Source organism: Haliotis rufescens, unplaced genomic scaffold (genome assembly GCF_023055435.1).
Source record: "Haliotis rufescens isolate VD_foot unplaced genomic scaffold, xgHalRufe1.0.p SCAF_2, whole genome shotgun sequence".
Lineage (NCBI taxonomy): Eukaryota > Metazoa > Mollusca > Gastropoda > Lepetellida > Haliotidae > Haliotis > Haliotis rufescens.
Window position 1 is genome coordinate 24,762,400 of NW_025963890.1, and position 18,847 is coordinate 24,781,246.

The 18,847-nt window shown below is 38.7% G+C and overlaps 2 protein-coding genes across 3 annotated transcripts; both read right to left on the reverse strand.

Moving 5' to 3' along the window:
- Positions 1-714: 714 nt before the first annotated feature.
- LOC124146178 lies at positions 715-6,512 on the reverse strand. Of its 2 annotated transcripts, none has more exons than XM_046516331.2 (6): positions 6,361-6,512; positions 5,120-5,201; positions 3,284-3,331; positions 2,538-2,654; positions 1,509-1,619; positions 715-820 (listed from the first exon to the last, which is right to left on the reverse strand). In XM_046516331.2, exons 1-6 carry the CDS (start codon positions 6,454-6,456, stop codon positions 810-812), a joined length of 465 nt encoding a protein of 154 aa, XP_046372287.2. In that variant the 5' UTR covers positions 6,457-6,512; the 3' UTR covers positions 715-809. The 2 variants fall into 2 exon arrangements, with proteins under 2 accessions (XP_046372287.2, XP_046372286.2); XM_046516330.2 differs by having other exon boundaries at positions 6,352-6,444.
- Positions 6,513-8,729: 2,217 nt separating this feature from the next.
- On the reverse strand, positions 8,730-17,151 carry LOC124146177. Its single transcript, XM_046516329.2, has 7 exons — positions 17,067-17,151; positions 16,452-16,536; positions 15,874-15,897; positions 14,752-14,868; positions 12,143-12,259; positions 11,724-11,834; positions 8,730-8,817 (listed from the first exon to the last, which is right to left on the reverse strand). Exons 2-7 carry the CDS (start codon positions 16,525-16,527, stop codon positions 8,807-8,809), a joined length of 456 nt encoding a protein of 151 aa, XP_046372285.1. The 5' UTR covers positions 16,528-16,536; positions 17,067-17,151; the 3' UTR covers positions 8,730-8,806.
- Between the last annotated feature and the right edge of the window lie 1,696 nt (positions 17,152-18,847).

An 18,847-nucleotide genomic window follows, 5' to 3' on the forward strand; every position in this document is an offset into this window, starting at 1 on the left:
AATGATGAAATGACTGTAGTCTACACATCAGAATGGAAACATAACTCTAATACTTACGTAACTGCTTCTAAGCCACCAAATGCCACGAGGGGTGTCAAGAGGGCTTATATAGGAGTAAACTGGCAACAGGTGACAAGACTCTCAAATTTGAAACCAAACAAATTGACAATGGAAACATGTTCCCAATTCCTCAACGTTCACGGGGAGTAACAGCTGTAATGTTAGCGAATGGATTGCGTGTTCAGGTAAGAGGGAAGTTTATTAGTATCTTTGTTGTTACTCCTGCGCGGTGACTGTGGAATATATATATATATATATATATATATATATATATATATAAATAATATATATATATATATATATATATATATATATTATATATATATATATATATCACACTCGGTTAATAAAGTCCATATATTCTAAAAGCCTAGGCAAGTCAAGATCAATCTAAACTAACTCACACACAATTTTATACTGTAGCAAGCGAAACTGTGCTTTCTGTAACCTATTTATTTTACATTTCAAAGTGATTGATACCGAAAATGATTGAGAAAATTGTTCTTCTCGGTTATGAGGCCGTCAAATCAGCTGTTTCAGTCAGAGAATTATTGTGATTTGAAACTTCTGATTGACCAATCAGAATCGAGTATTCCCCACTTTCATACTAGAGTTGTCGCTCTCAGCATAAAACAAAACAAGAAAGATTCAGGATATGTGTTTTAGATTTATTGCTGAGTTCCACGATCTATCGGAGTAACGTCACAATGACTTCGTCACTGTCTGGTCGTGCAACACGTACATATGGTCTATTCACAAGCTGGAAAAAAAAGAGAAGAAATTTACAATTGGATGTTGATACACATATAACTATAAAATAATGTCCAAATGGAGGTAGAAGTGGAAGTGGCTTTGCATTTTAAACTAATAAGGGGCCGTGGATTGGGAGGTACACTCAAGGACTGTGTGGGAGAGGAACGCGTGGTATTACACATCCAGGTACACTCAAGGACTGCGTGGGAGAGGAACACGTGGTATTACACATCCAGGTACATTCGGGGACAGTGTGGGAGAGAAACACGTGGTATTACACATCCAGGTACACTCAAGGACTGCGTGGGAGAGGAACACGTGGTATTACACATCCAGGTACACTCGGGGACAGTGTGGGAGAGAAACACGTGGCATTAAACATTCAGGTACACTTTAGAGCTGTGCTGGAGAGGAACACGTGGTATTACACATTCAGGGTACACTCTGGGGCTTTGAAGGAGAAGAACACGTGGTATTACACATTTAGGTACACTGAATGGCTGTGTCGGAGAGGAACACGTGGTATTAAACATTCAGGTACACTCTAGGGCTGTGTGGGAGAGGAACATGCTGTATAACACATTCAGGGTACACACTAGGGCTGTGAGGGAGAGGAACACGTGGTATTAGGGTGTGTTGAAGAGAAAACATGTTATGATGGTATTTTGTTTAAAGTTATAGACTTTGAAACTTACCTGGGTCATCTTTGGTGAAACCAATGGTGCCAGACACTGAGCACGTATACCCACAGTTCCCAAAGGTTTTCTTGGCACCTCCTTCGAAACAGTCCTCTCCATGGGCACATTCTGAAAATATTGGTTTATATTCACTCCATGAACCATTGGGGAGCTGAATTATAAATAACCACATACATACCATCAACATAATATCTACAGATATTGATCTTTATTTATCGAGTCTTACATGTGTTTCGCTTGTTTATAAATCGACCGAATAAATGAGGCATTACATGTGTCACTAGCGGAGTGTTCGGGGTTTTACGATCTGGAATAGCTTGTATACCACGAGACGGAATTTCTAAAGCATCTGTCATTAAGTTAGCAAGTTATATAGACCTATTTTTGGTATTTACATCGCTATCGGATTTTAGGATCTTAACTTGACGCTGGACAGGGCCAGTTGTGACGTGACAAGCACGTGTAATCTTCCATTATGACGTTATGACGTTATGACGTATGGGCCGGTCGGTCAACTTGTATATTTTGTGCAAGACGTTGACTGTCCAAGCAGCTAACTAGATTCTTTAACGGACATGTGTTTGAGATGTTTGTTGAGTGAAGATGAATCCTCAGACAGTAGGCCCGACCAGTGCTTGTTATTACAGTTGTATCACATAAAGTGCATGTTAAATTCATTTATTCTTTGACAGTATAAATGTATACATAGAAATTATCAGCGCATGTTATCTGGTGTCATCAGCTCGCTCCTTAAATGACAGCATATTTATTATATCGTGTACCGTAGTCCACATTATATATTTCTATGTACAATAAATTCTCTCTTAGATTTCCATGATTTACATAATGTTTCTAAACTTCTAAAGAGAGTGATACTATCCAGAGGGTGATACTTTATACTCTCTGTCAGTAAGGATAAATGGTGTTACAAAAAAACAACACCTCTTCTAACAGGTCTACATTCCATGTTCTTATTCCCGTTTCCGAGTAACAACTGGTCTGCATATCTTGGACTGATGAACTTACTGGTCGGTCCACGGAGCCCGTAGACGTTACCCTCCACGGAGCATGTCAGTGTGGTGCAGGCGTTGAGTTCAAAGGTTCCTCCAAGTTCTACACATCCACCCCCAGGTTTGGGGCATGCTGAAACCATAGATCACATATCTCTTAAAGTAGCAGCAGCGATCTGAACTACATACATGGAATATCACGATTAATATCACAGTAACCATAAATCTCACTTCCAGCTGAGCGTGGCCTGCCCCATTGGTGCTGGAGCTGTCCATGGGGTAAACATTTACATCGCATGAGGGCGTTTCAGTTAGGAAGCAACTAGTCGTTGAACAATTATTCCTTTAGAACGTTTAATGGTATGCTTATTATCGAGTGGTTGACAGCATGAGCAACATCAGGGGTACGGTGACATTCATTCAGCTATCTGTAGGGCATACAGCGCCAACCTCCCTAAGTCGGCCCTCTACACAAGCGTAGGTGCAAAGGAGAGTGAGAAAATGAGCCAAGTGATCACACGTGAGTTGTGGTGAGAGAGGTCACTCAATAAGGCTGAATCTCGACACTCAGTAGAATATCTATATAGGAACTGTGATTTTGTGAGTGTGTGGTTTATCATCATTTTCTAATTACAAAGGTCAGAAAAGAGAGGATCTTTGGTAAAGTTCACAAACTTTGAGATATTTTTTTGTTTTAGGGGAGAATATAATGACATCATTCTTTAACAGAAACTCCCTCAACGTGTTGAGAATTGTACTCACATTGACTGGATGCGCAGTCACCACCACCACCACCAGGCGCGGCATCACCTGTGAACAAAGTCCATGTTGCACTGATTACAAATGACCCTCAACCGCTACATAGATACAGTCTGCAGACCCGCACTGACAAACATATGATATAATTAGGAGATAAACCTACTGTGTTTTGAAATTTGATGAAGTCCCACTGTAGAGTGAGTGAGTGAGTTATGATTTAACGTCACACCCACTGTAGAATAGAAACCTCTTTATTATAATTTTGAACCGAGCGCTTTATCATAATAAAGAGGTTTCTATTCTACAGTGGGACTACATCAAATTTCAAAACACAGTAGGTTTATCTCCATTCTACCATGACGGCAACAACGCTTTGAAAACGGCGCTCTCTTGCAACGCGTAATAACACAGGTCCGCAATCTTAGAACATTCCGAAAAGTGGTCACAGGTAGTTATATATGTAACAATTATTACTAAAGTTCAAGATTAAAAACACCATAGTCGTGAGTAGTTCATAATAAGTGTTCAAAGCACATAGTTTTTCAAAAGAAGTTGACAAATAACACTCCAAACTTAGTCCAAAGAGTCCATGTTTTAATTTCTACCAAACTGTTATACACTGTGGACTGGCTGTCATTTCTCGGAATTTTGAGAGCTAGGTCATTTCTTGGAAATCGAGCATGCCATCATTTCTATTGTGCAGCAAACTTTATGAATTAACAGAATGAAGCAAGATGACAACCCCGATCTATGATGTGGTTCAACATTAACAGGTAGATTATCTGGGATTGATCGAGGCTGCTTTTACATCCATATGATTACCAATGTGACTGAGTATGACTGAACAACCGCTTTTTAGGCTGCAGACGAGCCGGATATTTTGAAACGAGGAATCTGCAGGGAAAGACCAATTAATTTCAAGATTTCACGGATCCAAAGCCAAATAGTGACAGAACTTAAACATTTTGTGTCCCAGAAATAGTGGATCGTGTATGATTTTGTTAATTGTGTGTGTTCTGAAATGAATTTCATCAAGTTTGATAAGCTGTCACTTCAGTTGGGACATTGTTTTCGTGGACTTTCGAAGGGGAGTGTTTTCTGATGGACTTTGAAATCCCCTCCTGCCAAATTCTAACGGTGGTTGTTGATGGAGATGGCAACGAATATCGATCAGAAAAAGTTTTGTTAACAACATGTTGTCATGAATAAAGTTTTTTCAAACAATGTTATAATGTTATATTTTACTTTCATTGCCGGTTGTTTCAATGAGGAAATAGCTGAAATTGTTCCGATTCTGGTCACCTTAAAAATTTCTCTAACAGTTTCATAAACATTACATTTGTATTCCAAAGATATGCCTTTGATAAATCTTTTAATGTGTCACCATCGAAGCAGTCAGGGTTGCGGCCTAGAACGCCACAAACATCCGATATCAAACTACCTTGACTCGGCGTGTATTAGGGACCTGGCTGGTATTAGAGACCCAGCGTGTATTAGAGGAAATATAGATACGTTTTACAGTTCATATGGGGGTGATCCATCGGCAGCCATTTTCTATGAATCGATATGTAGGCTTCTTGTTTGTGAAAAGGCTGAATATATTTGAAAGGGGTTTCCGTAGCAAAAAGGAAACCTCTTTTTAACCAATCAGAATCAAGCATTCATCAATGTCATGGTAGAATAGACAGGTAGGCTGATGCTTCATGTGACGGGGAATGATATGACACAAGTAGGCTGATACTTCATGTGACGGCGAATGATATCACAGACGTCAATGGTGGAGTCAATGTTGACACGAAATAGAGGGAAGTGCAATGCTAAGTAGCTAATAGATCTCACCTCCATGTCCCATAGCGATGGTGTATGCCAGGCACACGGCGAGAACACAGGTTGCGAGGAGGAATCGAGCCATATCGACCTTCTAGAAACAATAAACACAAAGTCAGCAAAGATGGTTTCTTCTTGATCGATGACTTTCAGGAACTGACCATCATGTCAGAGGAGAATCTACGACACAAAACGTGTCATTGCTAATTACAGTTCAATAATTCACGAATGTTAAAACCTCACTAAAATATAACTTCTTGAAAATATAAGGTTATAGTAATAATATTAATATTACTATAAGTAAGTTTTGCACCAACATTTAAACGAAATCATCATAAACATATATTTGAATAGATTGATGTTCTCAAGTAACTTGGGCAAATAAATGAACAGATAAATAAATAAATCGTCATGATCCCGTTTTCACGTGACAAGTTACGCCTTATCATGATGTGACTTACACACTGTCTAAACTTCCATATGAAACGAACGAGAGCAAAATAATTCTGCTCAACTCTTTATTCGAATACGGTATCAAACTGAAGAAGCTGAAATTCAGTATAAATGTTTAAGAAATAGCTATGTTTAAAAGTCGATTCTCAGAATGGACCAGGTAGGATTAGGTCCCTTTCTGTCCAAACAGACATGGCAAATTATTAAAAAAAGTGTTATGAAAATTATCAGACATGTTAAAATGGTTGAAAACTAGTCTTTTTCTTTCTTACACGTGCAAGCATTTGGCCTTTGACATCTTCAAGTACACAGGAATGGCTAAAATGAGGGAAAAGGAGGATGTTTTTAACGTCATGAGAAAATCCAAACATGATGAAGTCCTTGTGCCTGCATCTACATCAGCTTGGGTCTATCTATCTATCTATCTATCTAATCTATCTAATCTATCTAATCTTATCTATCTTATCTATCTATCTATCTATCTATCTATCTATCTATCTATCTATATTATTTGTTATTAGTCCATAACATGCAGTTGGTGAAATGATCAAGGTCTATTCTCATGCAATATGAACATATTTGATATTTTTCATGATAATTGCTAAAAGTTGTGCTCATTTTATATATCATACAGATCATGTGTTCCAAATCAGGCCCTTATCTTACATTGCCCTTTCTAGAACACACACACACACACACACACACACACGCACACGCACACGCACACGCACACACACACACACACACACACGTAAAATAGACACTACGTACATATAAAATACGAGACATACCGTACTTACAAATGTGCGTCTAAGTTCGAGTCCTACAGCCAAGTGCAGGTGCACATTGAGGGGCGTCCTTATATACATGTAGTCGGTAACAGGTGAGGTGATCATTAAAACTTGAGTTGGCCCTCAAAGCGGCTGGCTTTTCACCTTGTATCACCTCTTTATCGGACAGTAATAAAGCATTGACATTGCTAAGTCACATCTGTAATGAAAATTTAGTGATCGATCATAATTTTGGCTATTGCTGCGGAACAGAAATTATCTTGAAATGCCTCCGTAAAAAAAATCTATATGTGAACAAACGAAGGTTTCTGGTAATTACCACAATTTTGGTTGTGTCTAGTTTTAGTATGAGACTGACGGATAGTGCGCTTTGACCTACCACACAGTGGATGGGGAAACAACATCTAAGAAATGGACTTATTATTATCATCCTCGTTTTATTCCAGGGATAGGGTTATATGGATCTTACTGGGTGCTTATGAAAATACTATAGAAATACCATCTTGTTATTAAATACTCGTGTGTATTGCCAAGTGCCGACCTTCCACCTTCCAACCAATTCCTGGATCGCTTCTGTCTCACAGACACTGTGTCATCATACAGACCCCGACAATGTGGGTACATGTGGTGGCGGAATAAGTTACGACATGGTGTAGTTTGTGGTAACCATCCTTATGAGTAAAGCTTCTTAAACATTAAACTGCAAAAGACATTTTGATCTGTGGACGATTGCGAGAGGCTTAAGCCCGCTTGTTAGCAGCATTCAGCCACATTAGGTTGTGTCACACAGTGTTAGCTTCACACTTATACCCAAGTGAGCCATCAATCAACGTTAACCAGGTGATCACTTCGATCTCGAGGCTACCGGAACAGAAAACAGTGAACTTGTGAGGCAAAAAGGGCATACTGTATCCGTGGCATTTTTTTCACCTGCACGTACGTAACGTCAATCCACCTGAAGACAGTCTTTATCAAACGACATGGAAAAGGATGACCGACTGAGTGCTGAGGCCTACACGTGGAAACTGTTACGCTAGAAGGTAGATAAGTAGATCAACAGATTCTCAAAATCAATTGATTTATGTTGCGTATATTCTGAAGTATTTCAGGGATAGGGGGTATATGGATCTTAATGGGCCCTTATAGAAATACGATAGAAATACCTTCTTATTATTTAAATACTCGTTTGCCGACCTTCCACCTTCCCACCAATTCCTACTGTCTAATAGACACTGCGTCATCACACAGACCCCGGCAATGTTGGTGGCGGAATACGTTAAAATTGGGTGTGCATTGTGGAAACTATTCGTTTGAGGTAAAAACTTAAATATTAAACTGAAAGAGACATTTTAATCTGTCAACGATTGCGAAAGGTTTTCACGGCATATGTCTATATGTCCTATGTAATATCTGCCCCTGACAATACGTTTGACATTACATGTCCCTAACATGTCCCTGACAATCTGCACATGGCAGTATGTTATTCTTGCCGGTGAATTTTGTATGTATTTGTATCTGACAATCGCCACTATCTTACACCTGCCCTAATGATAAAAATATGTAATCAGTGTGATTTGAAATGAGTGCTTCACTAACACCATCTATATATATTGATAAATGTGATAATAGACATACTTTTCACAGAAACAGAAACAACTGAAAAAAGTTTGATGACAATTTATCAACGAAATTACACCTCTCAAAATAAACTGAAATGCATACACCTTAACATCCCAAAAGTGACAGAAGCTTTCACTGTGCAATTATATGGCGGGGAGCGCTTTAACACACCTAGCTTGAAAATAATTAATATTATATGTGTAATAATTTCTAGTTTGTTGCCTGCTATTTTGTAAGGAGTACAAGACTGTATTGCTACTCTGGTTTGCACAGTGACTACACTGGTTTTTACTTTTATTCCCCCAAGAACCTACAGAAGTTAGTATTTAATCTCTGCATGCTTGAATGCCAAGACATGTCATGGTGCTTTACAGATACATATTTGCACTCTTATATATCTGTCCTATGGAAGGTCCAGTCAAGTTATGGTGCTTTACTGAACTATATCTTCACTCTTTAAGCCAAGGCATGTTATGTTCCTGTGCACTCCTGGAAGTCCCAAGATGTCAGATTGTTGGTTGATCAGCAGCGATATTCATTTGGATGAATGATGATTGTGTGGGCGACAAAAAAACCTGGTTGTCCATAGCGTCATGGTGTGGTAGAACCTAGCAGGTTTCAATAGCAATTGTAGAATATGTTTGATATGGGGCGCTTGTGTATGGCACGGGGAGACAAAATGGTAAGTACGTCAATGTGTGACCACAACTAAACCGAGAACAAGAAAACAGAAGAAAACACAGAAGAACACGAACAGATTACGAGAAACATCTGACAGTTTATTACATTAGTTAAGTGAAAATGACTTGAAGCTGACTGGTCTCACGTGGACGTTCTATTCGCAGTCTGAAAAAAAACCACATTAAAACATAAAAGCAGCACAAAAACAGTCACAGTCAGTAAGAGAGTGTATAACGGTAGGACAGACATAAGTCAGCGTTAGTAAGTAATTTGAACACTCAAGACGGTTCCCTGGTGAACGCATGTTGACCAACGTATGACATTTCCTTTGGTTGACCAATGTCCACAAATGTCAGCTGATACCAACTGAACCTCCAGCAGCCTCCAAGTTACTTTAAAGCTAATATGTTTTAATAGATTCAATCATGGATAAGAATATTTGCGTGATTTGGTACAGCTTTTGATCAATTAAACAAAATACGTTATATGTGTATTGTGACGTGTGTCAGGTAATTTGGATGTTGACTTTACATCTATTTGGGTTTCAACAACTGTCTTGTGCCTTATGGCTGAAATATTGCTGAAGCTGAACTAAACCATAACTCACTGTTTAGTATATCAATACTTTCCATAGACTGTATTGAGCAATATTCTGACATACCTATACACCAGAGAAACGTAATAGTTTGTGTACTTCAACACATTTGTGACCATGATACGTGTTGTTGGTAAGTGTTTCCCATTTGGTAAATTATCGGACAAGGGATTGAAAGAAGGCCCTTGTTAGTCGGAAGAGCTCCCAAAAGAGTATTTACTGTGTGACATTATTCAAACCGCTAGAAACATCAGGTCTCCTCAAACATAAATAACATAGAGAAATTACATGGGAAATGTAAACGTAAACATTGTCCAACAATAAAACACTTGTTAATCCCTCTTAGTTTCGTGTTTATATTAATTCCTAAGGCTATTGTGTGTCGCTTCCTGACAGCAATTTGACGTTATTGGCTAGGTTGCATATAGATGTTCTGTGTCAGGTTCTGTCTAATGTTCTTCATGATTAACACTGCTCATCTCAGCCTCAGTCATTTTGCCTCTACTCAAGAAATGTGGGAACATTAAGTTTCTTCAGGTTTTGATATAAAACATATCGTAATCATCATACTGTCGTCGGAAAATGACATATACTTGTAATGGGGTGAAATATAACCATATGGTTTATGATGAAATCTGTAAAATACGCTGTATTAAGTAATTGGCAGTTTTGGAATCAAAATAGAAAAATATCTATGGAGCATCGAAAGAATATTTGAACCATAAACTCTTGATTTGGCACAGCTACGGACCAAGGATCGGCCAGCTGCTACTGAAAGTGATATTGTGTGTGTCAGCACTAAAATCTTTGTCATGAAATGTCAATACTTATTTATGTATCTGGTGTAAGATGGTCAGCATTCCCTGTGGATGATGTGGATGACTCTTTAGAATTGCACCCCCAATATCGCCTCCCGACAGCCAGTATACGTCTACAATCACATGTACATTCGCAAAACGAAATCCTCCACAGAAACCTATCGTGGTTAAAAGATACAGGTTTTATCGCAAGATCTGCAGAACACAATGTTGTTTCCTTGTGCTGGATATTTTACAGGAATTGTATTAGATTTTCACAGGGCTGTTATATTTGTTATAATACATTCAAGGTGGACTGCAGTTAGGGATCTCCACAGCTACAATTTCTGATTCAGTTATACATTCAGGATAGACTGTGGTAGGGGATATCTACAGCTGAAATATCTGATTCAGTTTTAATTCAGGATAGACTGTGGTAGGGGATATCTACAGCTAAAATATCTGATTCAGTTTTAATTCAGGATAGACTGTGGTAGGGGATATCTACAGCTGAAATATCTGATTCAGTTTTAATTCAGGATAGACTGTGGTAGGGGATATCTACAGCTAAAATATCTGATTCAGTTTTAATTCAGGATAGACTGTGGTAGGGGATATCTACAGCTGAAATATCTGATTCAGTTATACATTCAGGATAGACTGTGGTAGGGGATATCTACAGCTGAAATATCTGATTCAGTTTTAATTCAGGATAGACTGTGGTAGGGGATATCTACAGCTAAAATATCTGATTCAGTTTTAATTCAGGATAGACTGTGGTAGGGGATATCTACAGCTGAAATATCTGATTCAGTTTTAATTCAGGATAGACTGTGGTAGGGGATATCTACAGCTGAAATATCTGATTCAGTTTTAATTCAGGTTAGACTGTGGTAGTGGATATCTACAGCTGAAATATCTGATTCAGTTTTAATTCAGGATAGACTGTGGTAGGGGATATCTACAGCTGAAATATCTGATTCAGTTTTAATTCAGGATAGACTGTGGTAGGTGATATCTACAGCTGAAATATCTGATTCAGTTTTAATTCAGGATAGACTGTGGTAGGGGATATCTACAGCTGAAATATCTGATTCAGTTTTACATTCAGGATAGACTGTGGTAGGGGATATCTAAAGCTGAAATATATGATTCAGTTATACATTCAGGATAGACTGTGGTAGTGGATATCTACAGCTGAAATATCTGATTCAGTTTTACATTCAGGATAGACTGTGGTAGGGGATATCTACCGCTAAAATATTTGATTCAGTTATACATTCAGGATAGACTGTGGTAGGTGATATCTACAGCTGCAACTTCTGATTCAGTTATACATTCTGGATAGACTGTGGTAGGGGATATCTACAGCTAAAATATATGATTCAGTTTTAATTCAGGATAGACTGTGGTAGGGGATATCTACAGCTGAAATATCTGATTCAGTTTTACATTCAGGATAGACTGAGGTAGGGGATATCTACAGCTGAAATATCTGATTCAGTTATACATTCAGGATAGACTGAGGTAGGGGATATCTACAGCTGAAATATCTGATTCAGTTATACATTCAGGATAGACTGAGGTAGGGCATATCTACAGCTGAAATATCTGAGTCATTTATACATTTATTTATACACTGTCGATGATAGGTAAGGGTTCATATATTAAACACTTACCTGCGTCATCCTTGACGAAGCCGATTGTGCCAGTGACAGAACATGAATACTGACAGTTCCCAAAGAGCTTGTTGGAGCCCCCCTCGTAACAGTCGGCGCCATGGGCACATTCTGAAAATAAAATATACGATAATGATCTTTTCTTGAAGGTTAAAGCTGGGAAACTGGATGGGAAAAGACCATGGCCAGAAGTTTTAGAAAACATGATATAATCTTAACTACTGGACGCCATGGAGACAGTGTGAAGACATACATGCTGAGACTATAGACGTCATTCAATTGAAAAGACATTTGGCGTCATTGGCATATACTTATACAAAATGAAGTTAAGCATTTTCAATGCTTCGACATGAATTATCAACATATCTGTGAGCAACAACTTGCCTTCAGACGAACGAGTATGATTTTAAAATACTTACTGTAATCGCCCGTAAACCTGAGGTAATTTTTCGAAAATGTGCAGGTGAGAGTTGTACATGTATTGAAGTCGTATGTTTCACCCACTTCTTTACAGTCTCCACTTCCAGTCACACATCCTACAGCACAGAGAGACATGCATGACCACTTGTAATTACACATTTTATAGTATAGAGGGACATACAGGACCACTTGTAATTACACATCTTATAGTATAGAGAGAGATACACGACCACTTGTAATTACACATCTTATAGTATAGAGAGACATGCATGACCACTTGTAATTACACATCTTATAGTATAGAGAGAGATACAGGACCACTTGCCATTACACATCTTATTGTATAGAGAGACATACAGGACCATTTGTAATTACACATCTTATAGTATAGAGGGACATACTGGACCATTTGTAATAACAAATCTTATAGTATAGAGAGACATACAGGACCACTTGTAATTACACATCTTATAGTATAGAGAGAGATACATGACCTCTTGTAATTACACATCTTATAGTATAGAGAGACATGCATGACCACTTGTAATTACACATCTTATTGTATAGAGGGACATACAGGACCATTTGTAATTACACATCTTATTGTATAGAGGGACATACAGGACCATTTGTAATTACACATCTTATAGTATAGAGGGACATACAGGAGCACTTGTAATTACACATCTTATAGTATAGAGAGACATACAGGACCACTTGTAATTACACATCTTATTGTATAGAGGGACATACAGGACCATTTGTAATTACACATCTTATAGCACAGAGAGACATATAGAACCATTTGTAATTACACATCTTATTGTATAGAGGGACATACAGGACCATTTGTAATTACACATCTTATAGTATAGAGGGACATACTGGACCATTTGTAATAACAAATCTTATAGTATAGAGAGACATACAGGACCACTTGTAATTACACATCTTATTGTATAGAGGGACATACAGGACCATTTGTAATTACACATCTTATAGTATAGAGGGACATACAGGGGCACTTGTAATTACACATCTTATAGTATAGAGGGACATACAGGAGCACTTGTAATTACACATCTTATTGTATAGAGGGACATACAGGACCATTTGTAATTAACATCTTATAGTATAGAGGGACATACAGGGGCACTTGTAATTACACATCTTATAGTATAGAGGGACATACAGGAGCACTTGTAATTACACATCTTATAGTATAGAGGGACATACAGAACCATTTGTTGTTACACTTCTTATAGTATAGAGGGACATACAGGACCATTTGTTATTACACATCTTATAGTATAGAGGAACATACAGAACCACTTGTAATGACACATCTTATAGTATAGAGGGACATACAGGACCACTTGTAATTACACATCTTATAGTATAGAGGGTCATACATAACCACTTGTAATTACACATCTTATAGTATAGAGGGACAGATGAGACCACTTGCAGGTACACGCCCTACAGCACAGAGAGACATATAGAACCATTTGTAATTACACATCTTATTGTATAGAGGGGTAGATAGGACCAGTTGTAGGCACACGTCCTACAGCACAGAGATACATACATGACATCTTATTGTATAGAGGGGCAGAGAGGACCACTTGTAGTCACACGTTTTACAACGCAGGGAGACAGAGAGGACCACTTCCAGTCACACGATATACAACATAGAGAGACAGAGAGGACCACTTCCAGTCACACGTTATACAACACAGAGAGACAGAGAGGACCACTTCCAGTCACACGTTATACAACGCAGGGAGACAGAGAGGACCACTTCCAGTCACACGTTATACAACGTAGGGAGACAGAGAGGACCACTTCCAGTCACACGTTATACAACACAGAGAGACAGAGAGGACCACTTGTAGTCACACGTTATACAACACAGAGAGACAGAGAGGACCACTTGTAGTCACACGTTATACAACGCAGGGAGACAGAGAGGACCACTTCCAGTCACACGTTATACAACGCAGGGAGACAGAGAGGACCACTTCCAGTCACACGTTATACAACGCAGGGAGACAGAGAGGACCACTTCCAGTCACACGTTATACAACACAGGGAGACAGAGAGGACCACTTCCAGTCACACGTTATACAACGCAGGGAGACAGAGAGGACCACTTCCAGTCACACGTTATACAACGCAGGGAGACAGAGAGGACCACTTCCAGTCACACGTTATACAACGCAGGGAGACAGAGAGGACCACTTCCAGTCACACGTTATACAACACAGGGAGACAGAGAGGACCACTTCCAGTCACACGTTATACAACATAGAGAGACAGAGAGGACCACTTCCCGTGACACTTAATCTATATCAAACTAAATCGATACGAGGGCCGACGATTCGTGAAATCAATTCAATAATTTCGCACAAGTAATGTTAACATGTTATAAGAGAAGATATTATGTTCATTTAATGTAAAGTATGTTTCTCAAAAATAGAAGGAAATAGTATGAGTGTATTGCACTCGTTTTCAGAGAGGTAATACTTGCACCTGAGTCATACTATTAGTCCTCAGCAGACTTTGATATTAAGGCGTAAACACAGCTCAATCTACCAAGTACACTTACTCATTGTACCCCGGAGACCATAGATATTGTTCTCCACTGTGCAGGTGAGGGTGGTACAGGAGTTTAGGATGAAGGCATCACCAAGGGCAACACATCCACCACCCGGTGCAGGACAGGCTGCAGACAATATAAGGCAATTAAGGGTAGACCCATATACATCATCACAGTGAAACCTCGATAATCCGTGCTGCAGATTTGGACGGACTAACGAATGTATTGATAAACGAATCACGGCGAAACGTCCGGAATATGTTTCACTGTTATGTTGTTTATAAATGTCGAAGACGTTCGTGTATGACAAGTAAACCGTGTTCGAACATACACGAATACAAGATATATTAACAAATGCGTTTGAGTAATCTCAAGTCAAGATAAAATACAGACATAATTGTAATAGGCAGTTTTTACTTTTGCTGTTGTTTTTTTTAACGGAAGTTTTATTTGTTCATCCAACTCTGTACAACAACGTTAATGAAATCCATTGATCACATTTCTTGGTCGTCCATTTTAGATTTGAAAAAGGCCGACCTTATCAACTATATTCAAATTTCCAATTTTATTCAAAACAAATATTCAAATGCCATTCTGTTTGAATGGCTTGAGTGGTGATGTATACGTATAATCTTTGTTCAGAGAGTAAACACTTTAATAGCAGAATAATAAAAGAATTTCTAGATTGTTTGGCCCGTTTCAAATAATTTAATAAATTGATGCCAGTGTTTTTAGATTTATTAATCGATCTGACATCACAAGTATCCATGCAACAAAAGCCTCGGTAGCCGGTCATTTGACACAATAGATAAAAAGTTCAAATGTCATCAGAAGAATGCTGTGATAGCTTGTATCTGTATCACGACGAGTTAGTCAATACCGTAGTTACGAACAAAACATTCTTCATACTTTGGTTTATGTTCTTCAGTTCAGCTAATTTATTAGGAAAATATAGAATTTATTTTGCAACCTTGGCTCCATGTATTTGGGAATTGGATATCGTTTCATATCTTGGTGCCTGGTGTGGTTAACAATGTGAATTGTTCTAGACACAGCAATTAACCATCCCTAGTAGTGACGATTACTTTGGAACTTCAGAAGCATCGAGTGCTACACTAGTGCTGTACTTACAACTACTTGATGCACAGTCCTCCACTGCAAAATAAAATAGATGACAGATATACAATTTTCTTGAACTGTGATGAATCAATGCTCCACTTTAGAACATAAGCATAATGTCTCGTCGTTATAGAAATAATCACATCTGGGGAGGAAGGAGAGTCTGGACAGGTTTCCAACGCATAACAATTCGTTGTCCATGACTTTTATTAAAGACGTCTTCTGTATTCTGGGAAGGTACATTGCTTATGACAAGATTGTAACCTTGTAACCTTGTACCGTAACTATGGCAAGTATTCATACAAGGCACTCTGACACCAGGATGACGCCAGTGGGACTTGCCATTGGTTTATAGGAAAATGACATCTAGCAAGATATGCGTTACTTAGTGTATTGTTATAACAAGACTGTTAGACAATGGTTGTTGTCATGCAGATATAGGATACAATTGGCTGGTGAGGATATGAGACTGTTACCACACACGCAATTGTTTTCTGATCAGTTAATATGTGCAATACCAGTTGTTTTTTTAATGTTAATCAAGGTGTCACTGGCGATAAAAGAATGTGGAGGGAAGTATGCACACGCACCTTTCTGAACCACTTGAGTGGATATACACGTCAAGAACAGGACGAGGAGGCCGACTGAACAAAGTACCGTAGCCATGGCGACGTTCTGTTTCAAAGGAATAAACACAGTAACTTCCAATGGTAAGGTAGGTAACAAGCTAAACCTGTACATGTCCTATTTATCCATGCTGCCACAATCAATCCCGGATTAGCTGCAGCATTGTTGTGTAAAGCAATGATCTCCTTCCCATAATTACTACCACTGTGGTAATAGAGAGTAGAAATTACTTTATTCTTACGTTTTAATAGAATACAAACATTGATGAATAAACCCCTTTGCATTTTCAAGGGATGTTGAATCTTTAGATAACTTTTATCAAGTGATGTGTAATCACATGCAGTACTTGAACACTTATGAATGTATGGTACATTTCTATTTCATTTGCACCGCCGTCACATTGCTGGAATATTGCCGACAAACAACAACTATTTCATTTGCACCGCCGTCACATTGCTGGAATATTGCCGACAAACAACAACTATTTCATTTGCGGTTTCATGTATGTTTTGCAAACAGAAAGTCGTGAAAGAATTGAAATTAGAAATCATAAATACACAAGAGAATCTTATACTTACAGAAGTGCTTCGATGCCGAATGTAAGCGAAATGCCGGGAGAGGTGGTACGCGAGATTATATACAAGCACGCTGGCAGCAGATGAGAGGGTATCGAATTAGAAACCTACAAATTAATGGAGCCTACATGTGTCCGAATCCCAAATGCAATCAACGCGTAACAGGTGTTATGGTATCAGTGTCTTTCGGTTCATTTACTTGTATGTGACGATGATTACAAGTTTTGCAAACTCTTCCAGTTTTAATATCTGGACTCATTACGAATGGCATTGGGGCCAAAGCTGACATGTGGGTTTCATAAAAAAACGTAAGTTTGCATAGGATTGAACTTCAAAAGATTTATATCGTAAGGAAATTCATAGTGGAGAGGTACTGAGAAGGGAGAACTTCAAAGAATAAAATTATAAAGTCTGTATTCATCCATGTGTGGGTCTGTGTTTCATATACTGATATATTGTAATTTTATCAATATGTGGGTCAGTATTTGATTTTATTTCATGATTTGATCAACGTGTGAGCAAGTGTCCAGTAACACAGGTGTGTCGTAAGACTAATGAGGATTTAGTGATCACAGTGTGTGACCTCACCGATTCTTGGTCAGCGAAAACGAACTGTTTGGGCCGTTAACGTTGCTCATGATATCCACCACTATTATACCCCACCAAGAATCGTACTGAAGGACGCCGTGGTGTAGCTGGAATATTGACATTAATTTGTCACTGTGACCTTGTTTGTAGCGCCCAGTTAGGCTCCCAGGACTTCACCGTTGTCTTGTAGTTAAAGCGATCGCTCGTCACGCCGAAAACTCGGGTTCTATTTCCCACATCCACGATGTGAAAAGCCAATTTTTGGTGTTCCCCGCCATGATATTGCTGGAAAGTTGCTAAGTGCGGCAATATTCACTCACTCACAAGCAAAACAGACACTATAAACATTTTTAACCTATGAATGTATTACCCTATAAAGCATTGGGTTCCTGACAACCTCGGGTAAACCTAGTAACCAGTTCATCTTCCAAATCAAAGTTTTTCTTCAAGGTTCTCTTCCAAACCGAGGTTTTGAAATGGGTCACTTCCAAACCGATTTTGAGTTTTTACTTTTCAATTGTAATACCTAGGTTTTACAATATACGTTATATTAACTTGCCTCTTGGTGTGAACACATTTGTGTTCGAGGATTGGTTAAAAGTCACATGTTTTCCATGAAAATTCCATGACTTGAATCGCAGCCACCTCACCATATCGTGTTAAGTTTTGTTACCCTCTGTTCACAGAACTATCGAGGAAGTTGTTCACATTATCAAGTCATGACTCCAGCTGGTACATACTGCACGTGTATTTTCTCTCGCACGCTTTTAGCGAGTTCCTTTTATACCGCGATACACTGTATTGTTTCACTATTAGGTATGTCGATTTTTAGGGGGTATTTCTTGCATTTTGACGGTTCATTAGCCTCCTCGGTTTCCGTTGAAAATGTAAAACCTTGAGCTCGTGAAAAGAGCTCGCTCGCGGAATTACATTTTCAACCCAAACCGAGGATGCGTGTTTTATCCTATACATAACAAACGAGACATACAGCAAAGGGCAGACTACCATGAGGTTGGGGTGATGCAAACACGTGACCTAGGTAACCCGACGACACTTTCTGATCAGAATTTTTTTGTATGCAGATGTGGTGTAGGTGTAATATTTTTGAAATAGCGTAACGCAAATCTTGTTGTACTTCATGTCTTGTGACTTTCCGTGACAACCCATTCAATTTTTGTTGAATTTGATTCACTAAT